At 51.7% G+C, this 17,419-nt stretch overlaps 1 protein-coding gene and 1 long non-coding RNA gene across 3 annotated transcripts in view; one reads left to right on the plus strand and one right to left on the minus strand.

The window, feature by feature from the left end:
* The window catches only part of ST8SIA5 (ST8 alpha-N-acetyl-neuraminide alpha-2,8-sialyltransferase 5), a 62,881-nt gene that overhangs the window by 24,477 nt on the left and 20,985 nt on the right, over positions 1–17,419 (plus strand). Inside the window, exons 2-3 of one of the 2 annotated variants that reach the window (XM_070513113.1) lie at positions 917–1,027; positions 15,879–15,971. In XM_070513113.1, coding sequence (XP_070369214.1) covers positions 917–1,027; positions 15,879–15,971 — 204 coding nt within the window. The remainder of the gene's footprint in view (positions 1–916; positions 1,028–15,878; positions 15,972–17,419) is intronic. The other variant, XM_070513114.1, reaches the window with a different exon arrangement.
* Positions 5,079–8,670, minus strand: LOC139045766 (uncharacterized). The gene is made up of 3 exons (XR_011504855.1): positions 8,436–8,670; positions 5,845–5,961; positions 5,079–5,499 (listed from the first exon to the last, which is right to left on the minus strand). It is a non-coding gene; the product is annotated as an uncharacterized lncRNA (long non-coding RNA).

Raw genomic sequence — 17,419 nt, forward strand, 5'->3', positions numbered from 1 at the left:
TCTGTATATATGAGGACAACCGTGCAGACCTTCTTTGGGTCAACACCCCACAGAGCGAACCTCCTAACATCTGTGGGCTGGGCGGTGGTGGGGGGCAGTGCCCAGAATGCTTGGCCTTAAGGATGGGGACCTGGGTGTGTGTGTGTTGGGGGCCTGTCAAACTGCTCCTTATACAAACCTAGAACAATCCTCCTGCTTCTAGCTCCATTTTGTGCTCCTGCCTTCCGTGGTCCCAGGTACCCGCCATTCCTGACCTTTCCTGAGCTGCGCCTGGCAGATAGATTTGCTTCTTACAGGTAGACAGGATTCTACTCTCTCTGGTCTAAGGCAATTACCCATCTGCTTTTCATCTTCCAGAATGTTGTCGCCAGCCCCCTCCTATTCTTCCTCCCCGTGCTCTGCCCTTATTCCTTTGCTGTCATTTCAGTCAGTTTGGGGAGGGAGCGGACATAACCACGTGTGTTGAGTCCATCATCTTAAACCAGGAGGAGGGTCCTTAGGTGTGGGAAAACTAGATTTCCTTCAAAGCTTTGCATGTGTCTGGGCCTCTGAGGACCGCAAAGTGCCGCCGGGCGATGACTCGTCTGTCTGAGTCTTTAAGGCGGGAACTGAGGGATGTGCCACATAGGAGGTAGAAGACCTGGATCTCACCAAGCCTCAGTTTCCCTGGGTGTACAAGTATGACCTCAGCCTGCGGGAAAAGCAAAATGAGGGGGTGGATGTGGATGAGCAGAGAACGTTGTAAAGGGCCCGGTTTATTACCTTCATCCTCATGGTTGTATGTCACCTTCGTCTGCACTAAATGCGTGATTGAGGTGGATGTGTCACTTGGCACAACGATAGAACGTGGCTCTCTGGTGACGGACCGAACCTAGCACGTGAGCGTTGAGTACCGACTGCCTCGTTCTCTTGCCAGAGGCCTCCAGTTTGGTTGGCAGAGTGGCGACCAGCTGGCCAATTGGACGGGGCTCTTTAATGTCACGGACGACCCAGGAGTGCAGAGCGGCAGTGACTCCAGCAGCTCCAGGTACAGACCCCGGCGAATGACCAGGGAGGGAGGAAGCCCATCCTGGGGTGACCCTGCAGCCCTTGCCCCATGGCTCACTCCCAGAGCTGCCCTCAGGGAAGAAGCAGGCTCCACATAGTGGCTCAGAACTCACTGCATTTTGGGATCCCACTTATCTCCTTTGACATGAGAGGTGAGGGATGGGACCCAGCCACAACAAAGTAGGGACTCACTGACCCCTCTCTGTGGGGGGTGGGGGTTGAGGGAGGCGGGGAGTCTGGGTCTCAAGCCTCCATTTGAGGTAGGGGCATTAGCTCCATTCCTACTGTAGGGATTTCGGATCTCAGCCCGCAAGTGTGTAGGTGTGGGGGGGCGGTAGCATCGGGGGGTGGGTGGCATCGGAGGCGGGTGGCATGGGGGCGGGTGTTGGGCGTGGGCTCCCTGCTCCTCTGCAATCCCACTGCTCAGGCAGCTCCTACTCTGCCCACAGGCAAGGCTTACTTTGGCTGGGAAGAACCGTTTCCAAGAGATTTGACTTTCGTACAATCATGTGGTTGTTTCTTCTTGGTCTGCTATAGTGTTTGGAGCTAAAATCAGTAATTAAGGACACTTTATATGTTCAGGAGTAGGAGTTCAGTAAATATTTGTTGAATGAACGAAAATGGACTATTCTCAGACAAGGACAGTCATTGCTGGGAGGGCATTGTGGGGGACTTTTGGGGCAAGGCAGAATGTTCTGTCTGCTTGGAGCTGGGTGTGGCCAGATGGGTTCCAAAAACTGGTTCCTTAATTTTTGCTTTTCTAAATATGAGCTAACTCTCAGATCTATTTCCTTGGGAAAGAGGCCCAAGTTTTCATTGCTGTTAGTTTTGACACCAAAACATTAAATTGATCCCACAGAGGAGAAGTAAACGTGTTTTTCAGGGTCCACCAATACATGTGATTTTGTTCAATGCTTTGAAAAAGAAAAGATGTGGCTCCCATGTCAGAAACCCAGACAGGCCTTGGAGTGTGGGGTGAGGCCTCAGGGGTCAGGGTCTTATTCTGGCCTTTTAAAAGCATAGTTCTTTCCATCTATGTGCGGTGGAAACCCTGGCCAGCCGTGTGGCCCCTGGGGTGTCACCCAGGGAGAGTGTGGAGTCCAATCTGTCTGTTCCATATGTTGAGCCTCCTATGTTGGCCCTTTTGCCAAGTGACCCGCCCACCCAGATGGGGGGTGTTCTAGGTAACTGAGAGGTTTTGGCCAGGAAATGCTAATCAACTAAGCAAGACGGGACAGGCCCCTGGGAGGCCATTTCTGGGCAGGCAACCCTGGCCTGAGACCACTGCACAAGTTCCATTTCTAACTGTTTCTACTGCCAGCAGCTTTTCTCTTTCCTCTCTCTTTCCACAATTTTGTCTCTAATTTCTCTGCCTCTCTCGCCCCACCTCTTCTCTCCCTTTCTTCCTGCCACCCTTTCTTGGTCTACTTTTCTTTCTCTGTCCCCAGTTCTGGCCTCTCTCCTCCACTTCCCTCCCTCGTCCTCCCTCTCTTGTCTCCCTTCCCTTTATTTTCCCTTCCTCTCTCCCTCTCTCAGTGACTCAGGCCAGCCTCCCCTTCCCCCGACAGGTCAGCAGGGGTCCGTCGTGGGCAGAGACACTGCTGGCCTCTGTCAGTTTGGTTTGGAATTAAGGCAGCCTTTGTTCAACGCCATCACCAGCTGAGTTGATTTCCTTCTGGGGAGCTGCCATTTGACCAAGAACTCCCTTAGTCCCAGAAAAAAAGGTGATGACCACACATCTCAAGTTTTTCTGGGACAATTCCAATTTTAGATCCCAATTTCTGGTTGGCCCCAAAAGTACCCATATACGTGAGGAACCACAATGTGTGTAGTTCCCACATGTGGGAAATAATGGTTAATATAGTTATAACTGATCCGTATGTTGGAGATTTTTCACCTCAGCCTTCTTTAGGTAGGACAGCTCCTGGCAGCAGATTTACAGGAGTTGGGGGAGGGTGTAACAAGGATGCCACGGAAAGTGCTCTGCAGAGTGAAAGTCACCATCCCAGTGGACGCCTCTCTGTGCCTGGAATACGTGACGAGCTTCGGGGTGTTGCTCACCTGCTGGATGATTCAGCGTGGGGCATGTTTTGCTATCTATAGTTGTGGGGTGTGTTGGAGTGTGGTACAACCTGTTATCATTTATTGTTAACAGCATTGGAAGGGAAATCAGGAGGTGCCATATATAACCAGAGGATAAAGAGGGGCAATAAAAGCAAATGACTCAAATTGTCTACTCAACCCGGAGCCACAAGGAGAAGGAGCAGGTCCAAATGATAGGTCTGGAAAACTCCAAACAGGACCGCAAAGGAAACCCGGGCCAGATCGTGCTCATAAAGGCTGTGGTCAGGTCTTCTCGTTGGATGTGAGCTGGGGGAAGTCCAGGCCAAGTTGGAAAGTGTGTGTGTTATAAAATATACATGGACATATAGCTTTGTTAATTTCAAGTCTAGGTCTAAAAATGTTGTCCCATAAGCATCCTCAAGGGAACTGCTTTAATGAGTAGATAGGAATAATTTTAAATCAGCTTCTACTTAAGTGGGTGCTTTGAACAAGCAGGAAGTGGTAGTAGTGTGGCACGAAGTAGGTGCTCAGTAAATGTTAACTGAATAAAAGAATGAATTAAGCAGGGACACAGTAAAGGCTATTGGTAAGAAAGCAAAGGTCAGTGTCCCTGAATTCCCCCTTAGAGATTTATTCCTTTGGATTAAACCTTGTCCTCTCTTGGCACTGTCCTTGGAAATTGATCCCCAGAAAAGGGAAACACTTTGGAATCATAAACTCGTTCACAGTTTGGAATGATCACAGAATTCTCTCTTGAGAAGAGCAGGTAGCAGGGTGGTCTGAGAGTTCTGGGTAGAAGAGTGGGAAAAGGGAGACTGAAGAGCGGGGAGGGGGTGGATAAGTAGAGAGAAGGCAGTGGAGGCAGATTATGTACTTCTGTAATAACCGACTGACTGCAAACCCTCCCCACAGAGCCTTGCAGTTCTGGGCAGGGTAGATGGGGAGGAGAGGGAGGGAGAACACTTGTCCTCTGTGGCCAGCTCAGTGCTCGACCCCTCTGGCCTGGCCCAGCCACCTGCCCGCCCAGTGACCACAGTGGGGCAGTGGGGCTGTGGGGGTCAGCACCACCCCTGGTGGTCTTGATCCTGCGGGTGGGCAGTGCTGCGTTCACGGCCTCACGACGTCCCAGGGAAAGGCCCCCCGGTCACAGGGGCTGAGGGCAGCTGAGGCAGGAGTCCCCAGGCACCGACCCTCAGCCTGGCCCGCAGCCACAGCACGAAGGGCTTCACTCAGCTTCTGCCAGCCTGATCCTGCTCCGCGTCCAAGTCCTTGTCCTCCTGCCAGTATCCACCTCCCACCCCAACTCCTCCTTGAAGCTTTCCCTGATAGCCCCTTTAACTCTCTGTTCTGTAGGAAGTGTCTGGCCAAAGGCTCTTTCTGTCTTTACACACAGAGAACTCTCCAGCAAGTGCACATAAACCTTTCTGTGGTTTGCTCAGGTATTCCTCAAATCTCAAGCCCTGGGCTGGACCACCCGTGCATGCATCTTCAGGGTCCTCCAGACCCTCTAGCTTCAGACACAGCCCACAGGTGGCCTGGCTGGCTGACCTCATTGGCTCCGTGTCTGAGGCTCTGCACAGCCTTGGCCCTCCCAGTCTGGGATGGGATGGCAAGAGGCGGTGTGCAAAGACACTCAGCTATCTAGAGCAGAGCTGGCCCAGGCTGCCACCCACCTGAACTACTTGTTCCTGGGACGGCTGTCTCCCTGTGCTGCTGGGCTCCAGGTTGGGGTGCAGGGGACTTCCCGGGTGGGAGGGTGGCAGCAGCCACAGGAGAAAGAGCAAACCCCTCGCTGATGACACAGGAGCTTCTTGGCTGCACAGAAGAGTGAGCTGAGTGAGCGTGGAGGGCCTGGGCCAGAGCCCTTCTCTCTGGCTGAGATCTGTGTGTGCGTCTAGCATGCACTGTGCAAGATGGGGTTTGGAATCGTCATAGTGCAGAGCTGGAAGGAACTTGACTGAATTCAATTTAGCACTTTATTATGCTGTATTGAATTGTTCCCTAATTGTTTCAAGACAGTGTATAATTAGGTAATAAATCGTGTGATACAGATGGCGAGTGCTTGCAGAGCTCAGTGTAGGAGTCAGAGGCGCTTCCGTGGAGGGGCGAGACTTGGCTGGGATCTCGATGCGCGATGCCCATGGCTGAGCGCTCTTGGGGGCTGACTGTGTGCCAGGCACTCTGCTGGGCACCTGACGTGTATTGCTGCATTTAATCCTCACCCTCAAGCCTTGGAGGTGGCTGCTGTCGTTGCCCCCATTATACAGACAAGGACACTGAGTCACCACTTCCGGCTGGTGAGGGGTGGAGCTGGAACACACCTCATTCAGTGTGATTCTGGAGTCCCAGCACGAATGGGCTGTGCTGGCCACAAGGATTCCTGCTGGGCTGTGGACAGATCATCCAGGGTTAGGTTGGGTGTCCTCAGCTTCCCCTCCCACGTCCTCTCATGCCATCTATTCCTGACCTCTGCTCCTAGCTGTGAGGCCATAATAACATGGCCATATTGATTTAAGTAGGTAATTAGGTGCATATTCTAGGCAAGATGGTCTCTTCTCTCCCCCTCTCCTATCTCTTGCCCACTTTTTATCTTCTGTGTCCCCCCCTCAGCCCCAGTGTTTAGGGCCTTCCTGATTGTGATCCCTGAGAAAATCTTCCTTCCACCTGCTCCTGGGGATTCTGCATTTCCAAGAGGAGCCCGGGGGCAAGGTAACCCCAAGGGACAGACTTTACCATGGTGGACATTGAGGCGTGGTGACAGCTGCTGAGGGCCGGGGTGGCAGTGGGTCTGCACGCCTGCCTTGTGTGTGTGGGCTGGCTTAGCATAAACCTTCTGGTCACTGTTCACTCCTGCAGAAAAGGACAAAAAAAAAAGGGGATGAAGCTCTTGGGCTCCTTCCAGCTGGGAAGAATTTGGAGAGTCAGGTTTGGCAGACTGTTCTGGACCGGGTGCTGGAAAAACAAAACAAAGATGGCATGGCTTCCGCCTCTCCTCCCACGCACCTGACGTGGCCCTCTCGGACAGACGGAGGAGGCTGTCCGTGGGCGGGGTTGTTGATGCCCTCAGATTCCTCAGATGGCATCGGTCCCCGAACTCCCCTGGTCCCTGAGCTTTGAGGCCCTTAGTTGGGTCTGAATTGAGTCTCCTGGGCAAATAACCACTTACATGAACCTTTCTGTGCCTCAGTTTCCTCATCTGTAGAACCCCCACCTTGTTCAGTCACTGATGGGGTCCTGGAGTGGACCTCCTGGGTAGGAGGCATTCCCTCTCCGGGCCTCGTTTGCAGATCAGACGATCATTGGCACCTGTCAGGGCCTCACCCTTTCCTCACCCCAGGTCAGCTCCCCAGATGGAAAAGAAATGGAGGATGGAAAGAAAAGGGGCCTGGAGTCAGGCTGGGAGGACCAAGCATCCACCTGATAAGCAGTTTAGGGGACACCCAGCAGATAAGGCACCTGAGGCTGCCCCCAATTTCCATTCCTTGTAGCCATGCACAGCCCACACCTCCTTCCTGGATGGCTGTGAAGACTGTGCTGGGGCAGTGGACTATGGGGCTCACCGAGCCTCGTAAAGAGACCTCCTCCCCAACAAGGGCCTCCTTGGGCCGTGTATAAACCTTCCCTCCCTCACACTCAACTGGGGCTCCCAGGTTTGCCTTTTGGAGCCTCACAGAACACTTAAGTCTGTTCCTCCTTCCTCCAGCTGTTCCTCACGTGTCAAGGAATCCTCTTCTCTCCCCGCCACCCAGGACCGAGTCTTTATACGCTCGCTGCCTCAGATGGTGCAGATGCTGTAACAAAGTACCACAGACCCAGAGGCTTACAAACAACAGGCTATTTCTCATAGTTCTGGAGGCTGCAAGTCCGAGATCAGGGTGCCAGCATAGTTGTGGTGACAGCCCGCTTCCAGTTGCAGACTGTCATTGTCTTGCTGTGTCCTCACATGGTGGAAGGAGGGTGAGGGAGCTCTCTGGGGTCCTTTTCATAAAGGCACTAATCCCATTCATGAGGACTCCACGCTCATGATCTAATCACTTCCTGAAGGCGCCCCCTCCAGATGCTGTCACATTGGGGGTTAGGATTTCAGCACGTGAATCTGGGGGGGACACAGACATTCAGTCCACTGTGCTCACTCAGCACTCCTTCACGTTGAGATTTCCACAGTCACCGTCTCCAGCATCTCCCACTTCTGGTCTCGCCTCAACCCATGCCAGTGGGGCTTCTGCCTTCCCACTCCTTGACTCTGCTCTTGTCAAGATCACCGAAGACCTCCTAGTTGCTAGATCAGTGTGGCCATCTCCATCCTCCTCTTCCTTGACCTCCTTGACCTTGGACAGTGCTGACCCTCTGTCCTGGAAACCGTCTCTGCTCTCGGCGTCTGCGTCATGGGGCTCTCTGGGTTTTCCTCCCAGCCACAGACCTTCCTCTGCTGACTCCTTCTCCCCTGCCACCATCTGAATGTCAGAGCTGACCACAGGCTCGTCCTCTGCCCTCTTCTCTCCTCTGTGTGCTGTCTCTCCTGGGGACCTCCTCGAGTCCTTTCTCCCTTGACTGGAATGTGTATCTCTAGCCTGGACCTCTGCACTGGGCTTCATGTGTGTATCTAACTGCCTACCTGTTCTCGCCTCTTGGATGTCGAAAGTCATTGCAAGCTTACCATGGCCTAAGAACCTCCGATTTACACCCAAACCTGTTCGTCTCCTTCATTCTCACCTCCTTAAACGCTCCATGATCCAACTAGTTGTCCAAGCCCAAATCCTAGGAGTTACCATTGATTTCTCTCTTTCTCTTTCACTTTCTAAATCCTAGCATCAGCATGTCCTGCTGCTTCTAGCCCTAACCTATTTCCTGGGTCTGTCTCCTCCCCACCTCCTTTGCTCCCATGTGGTACAATCCACCATCTTTTCACATGGTGATAGTCTCCTGTGTCCGTGTTTCTCTCCCTCTTTACAAGCCGTTCTCCCTACAGCAGCTAGAGGGAACTTTTAAATCAGATGCTGTTATTCCCCTGCTTCAATGCTCCGCTGTATTGGGTGGCCCACAGGCCAGCTTGACCTGGCACTGCTCACCTCTCTGACCTCGATCCTCTCACTTCCCACCAACACCCCCCCCCCCCCCCGGGCCCATTGGCTGCTGTCCCTGCAGCTCATAGGCTTTTTCTTTCCTCAGAACATTTGCATTTATTCACGGTTCCCTCTGTAGAATGTTCTTCCTGCACATCTGTAGAGGGCTCCATCCCTCTATTCATGCCTTCTGTTCACAGAGGTCTTCCTTGACCCCTCCCCCACTCTTCCAGGCACCCTCCATCCCCTGTCCTGCCTTACCTTTTACAGAGCTCATTGCTACTTGGCACTCTGTTGAATTAATATTTTATTTGTCTCCTCTCGTGGAAGGCCATGAGGGTGGAGATTTTGTCTGGCTTGGTCATCACTGTATCCTGGCCTAAAACTGTACCTGGCACAGAGTAGTGGATCAGTAAATCTGTGGTGAATGAAAGAGGAAAACAGCCCTGCGTTGAGGGCACAGCGAGGCAGTGGAGGAGTTGCGCGTGATCCAGTGTCACAGGACTGGGCTGGAGGTGTTCCCTGGGGCTGTGGGCGTGGAGGAAGGAGGGCAGGGATGGCTGCCAAAGGAAGCTGGCCCTTGGGCTCACCTCTGATGAATGAGCAGGTAGTAACTAGGAAGACTCAGCCAGGAAGAGTATTCCAGACAGAGGCTAAGAAGAGCGAATTGGAAAAGAAGACCGACACACATCCCTGGCACAAGGATGGAGGGGAGTCCTCCTAAGGAATTGGAAGAAGCAAGATTGGGTAGGAGATGAAGCAGGAGGAAGCTACTAGGATGCAGCTCTTGGCGTGGGCACCTGGGGGGGGTGGCACTCCCCCCAGGAGCAGTAGGGACGACACGAGTGTGGAAGACTGACCGGTGCTCAGACACCTGGAGGCATTCCAGGCTGTTGAACTGAATTTTACAAGGGGAGCTTGGCAGGGCTCCCTGGTCTGGCCCAGAAATAAGGCCACCACATGTGTCCTCTTGCAGGGAATGTCGGGACACTGCATCCGGGGCCATGCAGAACTGCTGTAGGGGAAGGAGGAGTGGATCTCGCATTAGGGTTTGCCCCTGACCCCCCAACCCCCACCCCATGACACTCCAGTGATGTCTACGCTGGGAGCAGATCAATCACGAGACTATCAAGGGAGGCACTGAGAACGTCAGGCTTTTTAGCTTTCAGTTGTGATATCTCCAAACAGCTCTGGGGATTCCTGGGGACAGATGAGGAGACCGTGGCCCAGAGAGGGCTGTGGTCCAGGCAGGGGTCCGAGCCAGATCTCTCGGCCACCGGGGAGGGGCAGTATGTCCCCCCAATGGCTGTGACCTGCTGTTGTTTGCCACCGAGCCCCTCCTGCCTGTCTCCGCACCTCTTTGGGAAGACACTCCAGTCCTTTGAATTGTCAGGCCGCGGTTTTCAGACTCTGATTCCTGTGCCTTTGCTCTCATAGTGTGCTGTCTCGAGGTGGCAGCTGTTCTGGCTCTAGAAATAGCGCTGAGCTCACTGAAGGGCTGGCGGCCTTGGATGGGGGAGGGGCTGCTCAGTGAGAAGCGCTCGCCCTCCTGCCCCCCATGACCAAGGCTTGTCAGAGTCAGGGAGAGGGAGTGTGCTGAAGTGACTAAGAACATGGGTTCCGGGCTCGTACCAGCCTGAGGTTCCCTTTCCGGGGCCAGCATCTACTAGCTGAGTGACTTTGGACAAGTTACTTTACTTCTTGCCATCTGTCTCAGGTATAAAACAGGGACATAATGCCTGCCTCATAGGGCTGTTGAGAGGCTTAAGCAAGACAAAGTTAAAAAGTCTAGTATCAGGCTGCCATATATGGATGTCTAGGGTGGGCACTGACCAAAGATACCCAGCCAAGGGCTCAAGAGGGGCTGAAATCCAGCTCACTCTCACTTGATAAGCCATGTACCTCGATGTGGCTTAATTCATCTGGAGAAAAGGTGCTTCTTCCTAATTTGCACAGAGGTGCCATAGCCACACTGGGTTCCTTCCCAGTGTGGAATAAATAAGCCACTCTGTGGTTCTCTGCCCCAGGCTTGACAGGAGCCCAGGCTGAGCTGGGGCAACTCCCTGCTTCTGGGGGCTGGTGAGGCCCTAACAGGCATGCTCCGGCGTGATACAGGGACCTCCCTAGGCTTCTGTTCTCTTGAACACCATCAGCGCCTAGGGAGGAAGGGGCCTGTTAGATAGAAAGCTGAGTGCATGGGTTTCATCTGGTACCAGCCAGTGGCTGCCCCGGGCTCAAAGTGCTGTGCCCCCCAAGGAAGACCATGGGGTCTTCAGGACAACAGGGGAGGCCTCTGTGGGGCAGGCTCGTGGGGAAAGCCTGGTAGGAATGACAGAGCCTGACTCTCTGCACACCAGCCCCCGGGCATCCTGAAACGTAGTCTCCTCAGCCTGCAGAGCTAGAGCCCAAGTCTGGGTGGGAGGAGGGGAACTGATGTTCAGGACCATCGCGGTCACTTCTGTGTTTGTCTTTTCACTTAGTGGAGGCCGTTACCTGCTGATCAGGCTGCCAGGACTGCCCCGCCCTGCCCTCCACAGTCCCTGACGGCACAGAGACAGCAGGCAGGATGGGTGCAGCCTGGCGCCAGCATCAGACCCCGCTGCCGGAAGTCAAGTGGCATCTGAGATGAGCCGGGCTTCTGATCTGACCAGCTGAAACTATTTATACCTGTGAGATGCCTGAACATGAAGCCAAGGTCCCTTCCCCTTTGAGCTGGGTAGAGATAATCTTTCCAGAATTGAAAGAAGAGACAGTGGCTAACTCACCTTGAAAAGCTCACAGAATTAAGGAGGTTGGAGAAATTGCTTCTGGCAATCTTCTAGCAGGTTAAAGGGAAGCTTGAGCTATTGAGAGAGAGATCTGTGACTTAAAATAAAAGAGCATTTATTAGTGATTTCCAATAGTAAAGGAATCATGACTCTATCACAGAAAACTTATAAAAATACAGAAAAGTGTTTTTAAAATCATAATCCCATTACTCAGAGAATTGCACTATGAATGTTTCGTCACAGTCTTTCTCATTTTCCGTGCATCCATGTACGTATATATAATTTTGGGGGGGATCAGTTTTGTCACTTGCATTTTCCGCTCAACATTATCTTGTGAGCATTTTCCCATGTCATTACGCACAAAAACTTAAGCATCATTTTTGATGTCTGCATAATGGTCTATATCCAGACCAAGCAGGGATTTCCATGGCTTCTTCTAGGCTGCGGTCCTTGGGCATCCTGTCAGAAGCAGAATCTAGAGGTGACCCAGTGTGGCAGTGCTTCTTGCAATCTTATTTCCTCAAGTCAGTCATCTCTAGAGACCTACATGGAGAGTACAGCCCAAAAAAGCAAAGCCCAAGTAGGAAGGGAGAAGGAAGCAAGGGCTACGAGCTCCGTTTTCAGATGGGAAAACTGAAGCTTTCGACCCAGGCATGGAGCAGTTTTGATGACTTGACTGAAGTACCATGTGGAGTGTTTTCAGGGTGCCTGGGATTTCTTATAATCAGGTATAGTAAGACACACAGACGTGGAGATGCCTGTCATGAAGGAAGGACTTTTCATTCTCCCAGATCCCTAGAAACAGGAGGCACACCGTGTTCTTTAGGGCCACATGGGGAAGCACCAGAGTTGGTCAGGAGGTGGAGGGAGCAAAGGAGAAAGGTGGGCAAGAGCCTTTACTGTGGTTTCTGTGGAAGGAATGGGTGTGGCAGGTGAACAGGCTTGGGTGGGGCTCGTTTGAATAATTTCAGTGGACTCTGGGGCGTGGGAACTGTCCCTAGTTTTCTTGCACTTGGCCCTAGGGTGATTAGGGATGGGGAGAGTGGCCCTGAGTGTGCGAGGAGGTGGTGGTGGTGGAATGGAAGCTCTGGATTGGTTGGTTTGCATATGAAGGGTGTGCTCGCAGGCCAGTGAGTCATTTACCATCTCTGGAATGGGCCAGCCCTGGGAGGGGCAGTCTCTCCAGGGTCAGCAAGGCCCCAGATGTCAAAACGTCAGAAACACACAGTTAATCCACGGAGCTGCAGCAGAGATACGTGATCAAGGACATCCCCACATCCGAGCAGAACTCAGCGTGGGCTTTATCACATTGTGGCAGGGGAGAGGTTTACTAATAGTAGCAGAAGGAGGATGCCAGCCGATCCAGATGGTGGAGAAACTTCCTGAGTTATTCATCGCTGACTCAGCTCTGCCAGCAACCAGCTGAGGGACTGTAAGCAAGTCTCTGACTCGCTGGGCATCTGCTGGCAGCTCTTGCCCTTTGATGACAGGAGAAAGGGGAAAAAAGGGAATGAACGTTTCTTGGGCACTTCCTGTGTGCCAGGCACTGGGCTAGTGCTTTCCCCGAAATTCTCATCAATATCCTGTCTCAGCCCTGTCTCACACGGACTACTTTTTTAATGCTGATTTTACAGATGAGGAAACTAAAGCTCAGAAAAATCATGGGCCTAAGGTGGCTAATGAGGGGCAGAGAAGGGATGTCAACCCAGTTCTGGAAGCCTCTCTACATGATGGCCACCAAACACACAGCACAGGGCCATCTGGAATCGCTGTCCTGCCTAGTAGGGTATATGAGGGATGCTGGGGATTCAGGAGAAAGGCAGACCGAGTGGAGGCTGGCGGAGGTAAGGCAGGGACAGCCTTGCAGAGGCAGTGGAGGGCTGGCTGATCGAAGGGAGGTGCTGCTTGGTTTTAACTTCCTTTGAGAGTTTCTTCCTTCTGTTTGCTGTGGATCATTAATTCATGGTGTCCTTCTGGCTTGGGTAGTCAGTGGGAAGCCCTGAGGGAACCTTGGGATTGTATTTTAGTGCTGGGTGGGCCTTTAGATGTCACCTAGTTCAAACAGATTGTTTCAAGGAGGAGACAGAAGGGGCCCAGAGAGGGGAAGTGATTTACCCAAAGTCACACAGCTGGTTTAGAGGCACATCTGAGGTGTGTCTGCTAGTCTCCCCACTCCCTGAGAACTCTAGGATAAGGCTTCTCCTAATTCTCTCTGGCAGCATTTGAATCTGGAGCTTTTCTTGGTTGCAGCCTGAGGTCATGGCTTCAGATGACCCAGTGGATTCCAAAGGGCTTAAATTCTGGTTGCAAAAGATGATCTCTGTGATAAGACACCAGACCTCACTCACTGTTGTGTGACTGGAAAACGACATGAGTTAGAGCCAAGCTCGTGGGGTTTTTGGGGGGCCCCAGGGTGACCCTTGTTCCTAGCTGCAGATAAAAGAATCCACTTTAGCTAGTTAAAGCAGAAGGGGATTTATTAAAGGTACTGCTAGCTCAGAATCTTTCGGAAAGTTGAAGAAAGACCCTAGGCTGAGCTTCCAGGAACACCTCCCCCATCTGCCTTGTGAAGTGAGGTCACTGTGAACACTTCTGCCTCTGATATCATCAGGAAGGTGCTGCCACCACTGCAGTTTCCAAGAGTCATGCCACCTCTGCCACATTCTGTACCAGCAAAACAATGCCTTAAGCCTTGTCATTCTTCTTCTATAACACAGCTCTGAATCAAAGTCTCATGCAAATGCTTCTGACTGGTTCAACCTAAGTTGCATCCAGAACCCTAGCTGCAAGGGAGTCTGGGAAATGTAGGTTTTAGCTTCCCAGCTTCTGTGGAAGAGAAGGTACAGATAGAACAAAGGGAGAGTGGCTGTGTTTGAGATACTCACAGTTTAGAAGGGGAGACAGGTATATAAACAGACTGTTATAATGCAATATTATTTGCTCTAATTAAGACCTAGTGTTCAGAGGGACTCTTGAGGTTGGGGTCAGAGAAGACTTCCCAGAAGTGAAGGCATTTGAGCTAGGTACTGAAGGATCAAATAGGAGTTTGCCAGGTGAAAAAGACAGAGAAAGGCGTTCCAAAGCACAAGGGGAATAGGGAAAAAGGTGACAGTGATATTTTGGGGATCTTCAATGCCTAGTTCTTATTAACTCCATTTCAATTCTTTTGTGACACAAGAACAAGGAGCCAACTTATTTTGTAAATAGGAGCCAACTTGTTTAAATGTTTTAATATTTTGAAATATTATTTCAAATTACCTAAATATATAATTACAATACTTTAAAGATTAGCTATTATGTTATGTTAAAATTATTAAGAATAAATATTTATAAATAAAATGTTTTAAAAAAGTATTAAACATGAAATTTAAAAGTTTATTTAAAATACAAATATTTTAACAGCAGCCAATTTATTGGGTAAAATGTCTTTGTGTTTCTAAAGCAGCACATACTTGAGTTTGTACATGAAGGCAGGCATGTGAGAATTCACGGGAAGGGGCTGCTACCGCGTTGGGGGAAGGTTTCTGGGAAATGCTTGAGGAATGACTTTATTTTGAATCCTTGGTCATGACTCGCAGGGTGCCACTCCCCCTTCAGATTCTCCAGGGCTATCTGTCGCGAGGCCAATGACCCCAAGTTTGGGGTGGTTTGACTCTGCAGGCTTCTTGATTCTCTGGTGTTGAGGCTGTCATGGGATCCAACCCTCCCAGCTTCGTGTGCCCCAGGCTCTTTCGAACAAGCTCCAGAAAATGAGGCTGTGAGGAGAGGGTGCCCCTGGCTCCTGCCCTGGGAAGCCCCCCGCTACCTCTGTGCCCAAGCCCAGCCGTGAACTGCTGTGTTTTATGTCTGAGGGAGCCCTCCACCCACCCTCCCAGTCAGGCAGATGCTCCTCCTTCCCCAGGCTGGTACGAACTGTCAGATGTGGCTGTGGGAGGCCAGCTGTTCTTGTAAGTGAGTGGACAAGAGCAGCCTTGAGTCAATGTGCAGGTTCACGTCCCAGCTCTGCCACCTGCCATCTGTATGGCTCTGGGCAAGTGAGTTAACTCCCGGACCTGTTCTGGTGCCGATGACGATCACTTTCCTTGTAGGCTGGTTATAAAGATTAAAAGTGAAGGCATCCACGTCAAGTGCTTCGCCCGTGGTGAGGGCTCAGCAAGCGTTGGCTGAAATTGGTATTGTTCTTCTGCATGGAGCTGCAGAAGTGACCCTGAAGTGGGAAAGGGCTTGGGCTCCTCTGCAGCGGGACCTGGACCGAGCCGGCCCTGCCCTACATTGACAGTGTGACCTGGAGCTCCATCAGTTTAGCCTGAGTTTTCTCAGCTGCCAAATGGGGCAAAGGAAATGTCAGTCTCACCTAGTCACAGCGCGAGCATGAGGATCCGGGGAGCTAATGGAAATGGAAATGCTTGTACAGAAGGAGAAGCGGTAGAAATCTCAGCTATGCTTGTGGCTGTCACTGTGTGATGCTTTCCCAAGAGGAGGAGATAGGAGGAGAGGGCAGGAGAGGGCAGGACCGGCTGAAGGCAGCCGCCCCACTGCCCGACTCCCAGGGCGGCCTCCTCGGTGACTCTGATCATGGGAAGAGCGAGAGCCGGAACGTGCACGGAGGTGGGGGGGGGTGGTCCTCCTCCTTCCCTCTCCTTCGCGGCCGCCAACTTGGAACCAGACCTCTTCTGAATGTCATGATTTGCTGAAATGGTTCACACCCCGTAAAGGCTTACACTCCCAGGGTAGTGGGGTGCTGTGGGTAAGTGGCCCCCAGTGATGGAGCCAGAGGGCCACAGCGGTCCCAGAGCCCCCACCAGGTCATCTGCTGGGGTAGGGCTGGTTTGCTCTATTAACTTGACCAGAACAGATCCTCCAAAGGGCCCTCGCAGGCTCCCGAAAGTCCGGCCAGCTTCTCTGCCTAGTAACCTCTGTCCCTGTTGATTCCCAGGTACTTTGATTTTTACGAGGGCCCCTTTGAATACAACTCCACAAGATGCCTGGAGCTGAGGCACGAAATCCTGGAAGTGAAGGTGCTGTCCATGTGAGTGTGGCTGGGGTGGGTGCTGGGGGCTGGGTGCACAGTGGTGCATGTCCTCTTGGGCAGGGCGGGGACCCGGTGGGGCAGCGCAGAAGGAAACGGAAAGCGTGGTGGATCCCGATAGAGCAAGAATTAGGTCTGCTTCCCCCGGGGCCCTGGCATTTGGAAAGCCCTGGAGGGCTGGAGCAGGATGATTGTGCGTGTTTTGTGAAAAAGGGCCAGATTTGCAAGGTCCCCTCTGCTGACTGGGCATTTCAGCCCCCAGCTCAATTACCAGTCTCTGCGATAGTCATCACTGGGTTCCTCTTGTACAGAAATCCAAGAGGGCACAGGAGCATCTCACCTGAAATTTAGTACTTCAGCTGAGGGTTAAGCGCTATCCTCTTGCTATGCGCTTTTAAAAATGTTATTCATTAAAAATTTGTAAATTTTTAATAAAATTTATAAATTATTTAAATGATACAACATTCAAGTGGTACAAAAAAGTGTACAGTGAAAATTCCCCTCCCACAGCCCCCCACTTCTTCTCAGAGGCAGCTGATCTATCCTCGTGCATCCTTCCAGAGACTCCATGCGTAAGCCAGCACCCTTGTATGGCTATTCCTTACTTTTTTTTTTTTGCTGAGGAAGATTCGCCCTGAGCTAACGTCAGTTGCCAATCCTCCTCTTTTTTTGCTTAAGGAAAATTAGCCCTGAGCTAACATCTATGCCAGTCTTCCTCTATTTTGTATGTGGATTGCTGCCACAGCGTGGCTGATGGGTGTAGGTCTACACCCGGGATCTGAACCCACGAATGTGGGCCCAGCAAAGCAGAGCACAAGAACTTAACCACTATGCCCTGGGGCTGGCCCCACTTTTTTTTTTTTTTTTTTTTTGCACAAATAGCACTGTGCTCACCCCTCCCCACTCAGCATCATATCACCTATGGCTCTTTTACAGTCTGTGGGAGGAAGAGTGCATTACGAGCTGTGTGTGCGCCTACCCCAGCTTTCCCTCCCTCATAGGACTGGCAGGAATTCAGGAAACCCATTCAGAGGAATTTGTGTTGTATTAATCATGACAAAACGTGTGTTTATTTGAAAACAGTTATATCTAGATATGGAAGAAATAGAGCTTATTCAGGGTCGGGCCGTTTTGGGTGCTCACGTGGGTCCATGGGCCCCTGACATGATCCTGGGACCACTGTCCATGGCCCACAGGCAGGAGCCGTTGCTCCTTTAGACATTTGGCATGATTTCCAGGTAGTGTGGGCCTTGGAGTCAGGCAAACCTGGGATCCGCAGCTGACTCTGGGCTTTACCAGCTCTGTATCTTTGTCCTAATTGCTTAACCTCTCTGAGCCTTTCCTTTTTTATAAAAATGGGGGCACTATTACCTAGCTTTTAAGTGTTGCCATAAAGACTAGCTCCAATAGCGTATGTGAAAGCAGATAGCCCACTAGTCTACATCCAT

Source organism: Equus asinus, chromosome 7 (assembly GCF_041296235.1).
Source record: "Equus asinus isolate D_3611 breed Donkey chromosome 7, EquAss-T2T_v2, whole genome shotgun sequence".
In the NCBI taxonomy this organism is placed as follows: Eukaryota; Metazoa; Chordata; class Mammalia; order Perissodactyla; family Equidae; genus Equus; species Equus asinus.